This window comes from Rhagoletis zephyria, unplaced genomic scaffold (genome assembly GCF_001687245.7).
Source record: "Rhagoletis zephyria isolate East Lansing unplaced genomic scaffold, Rhagoletis_zephyria_1.1 Rzeph_scaffold_65483, whole genome shotgun sequence".
NCBI classification, from domain to species: Eukaryota; Metazoa; Arthropoda; class Insecta; order Diptera; family Tephritidae; genus Rhagoletis; species Rhagoletis zephyria.
The window spans coordinates 1-1453 of record NW_016222534.1 but is presented as its reverse complement, the minus strand read 5'-3'; the positions used below and the strand labels follow the sequence as shown (position 1 = coordinate 1453).

The window sequence follows — 1453 nt, the reverse complement described above, 5'->3', positions numbered from 1 at the left end:
ATTTTGTGAAAGTCGGTTGGGGTTGGACGCTATTGCTAACAGTGCCTTTCCTCGCTATGACTTCGTACACTTTGTGCTGCGGTGATATGAAGAAGATGATGCAACATCATGTACCCCGAATCGCTATTGCAACTTTCTTTTGGTTTTTCTGGACTAAAATGTTCAATATCATTGAAACTTCATACGGCCGTTGCACAGTAAAAGGTAAGAGATTGCTTAATTCATCTTTTTTATATTTCTAAGAGTAATTAAGACGGATTCATAGTTCTAGTACTGAACTTTTTTTCCATGTGGTTGTTGTTGTGCTCCCAGAGAGAGAAGTTCTGAACTAAAGCGATAAATCCGCCTTTAAAAGTTACCTAACTTGAAATTGAAATTGAAAAGTTACCTACCTATATTTTTAGGATTCGGAACAAAATCTGCTTGCCTTAAGGCTGGATACTTATGGAACGGATTCGACATATCAGGACACGCATTTATTTTAATACACTCGAGTCTAGTCCTTATCGAAGAAGCTCGCCCCATCATAAAGTGGGAATCCATCAAAGATTTCCTTCGCAATGAAATGCACGATCGTAGCGTTTCAGAGCATTCAAGCACAAATCCATTGAGAAATCTATCTGAAGAGCAAATACGTAATCTTAATTTTCTTTATGATCGACTAACACCAATCATACGGACCTTGTTTATTGGTATGGCTACGTTACAATTATTATGGGACGTAATGCTAGTTGGTACCATGCTTTATTATCATCACATGGTAGAAAAAGTAATAAGTGGTATAGTTGCCATACTTACTTGGTACTTTACCTACCGCTTCTGGTATCGTACGAATCTGTTACCAGATCCAGCTGGTAGTGGTTCATTCTTTTATCAACGAGACAACAAAGATTCTTTTGTTTATGCGCGACGTCCGACAATGATGACAGCAACAGGGCCTTCGACAAGCGCTGGTAGTCGTATGAATATGGCTGGAGGGATACCGCCTACATTTATGGGCATGCCAATATATACCAACCCACGTGCAGCAAATTTAGCTGGCAGCAGTAGTCAAATCGGCACAAACAAACAAGATCTGGACATGAATACATAGTGATGCCCCTAAGTTACTTAAAAGATACTTGTTTGTGTGTAAAATCATTGTTTTTATCGTTTTTGTTGTTTAGTGATAAGATAAAAATTGTAAATGGTCCAAATGGTACATATTGAGGCTTATTAAGGAGGTAACGGCAAATTGGAATTGTAGTCACTAAGTTCGAAATATGTATTTAATATTGATTCTTGAATCGAATGTTGTAAATCCTTTCTTATATGACAAGAAACTCTAGTAGATCACCTATTTTTCTACGCTTTAATCAGCTAATAACATAAATTCCTTTTACTACTTCCATTGTAACACTGGGGTTTTTATTAAAACTTGCTGAAAGTGGCAAGTAAATATACCCTTTAAATT

General features: G+C 37.0%; 1 protein-coding gene across 1 annotated transcript; it reads left to right on the top strand.

The window, feature by feature from the left end:
* Window positions 1-6: 6 nt before the first annotated feature.
* On the top strand, window positions 7-1451 carry Fitm (acyl-coenzyme A diphosphatase Fitm). Its single transcript, XM_017607902.1, has 2 exons — window positions 7-204; window positions 405-1451. Exons 1-2 carry the CDS (start codon window positions 57-59, stop codon window positions 1091-1093), a joined length of 837 nt encoding a protein of 278 aa, XP_017463391.1. The 5' UTR covers window positions 7-56; the 3' UTR covers window positions 1094-1451.
* Window positions 1452-1453: the final 2 nt, after the last annotated feature.

What these genes read in the sequence shown, in the direction of transcription:
- Fitm (XM_017607902.1), top strand. Translation starts at nt 57, where the DNA reads ATGACTTCGTACACTTTGTGCTGCGGTGATATGAAGAAGATGATGCAA. An exon ending in CGGCCGTTGCACAGTAAAAG is followed by an intron (nt 205 to 404) that starts GTAAGAGATTGC and finishes CTATATTTTTAG; the next exon opens with GATTCGGAACAAAATCTGCT.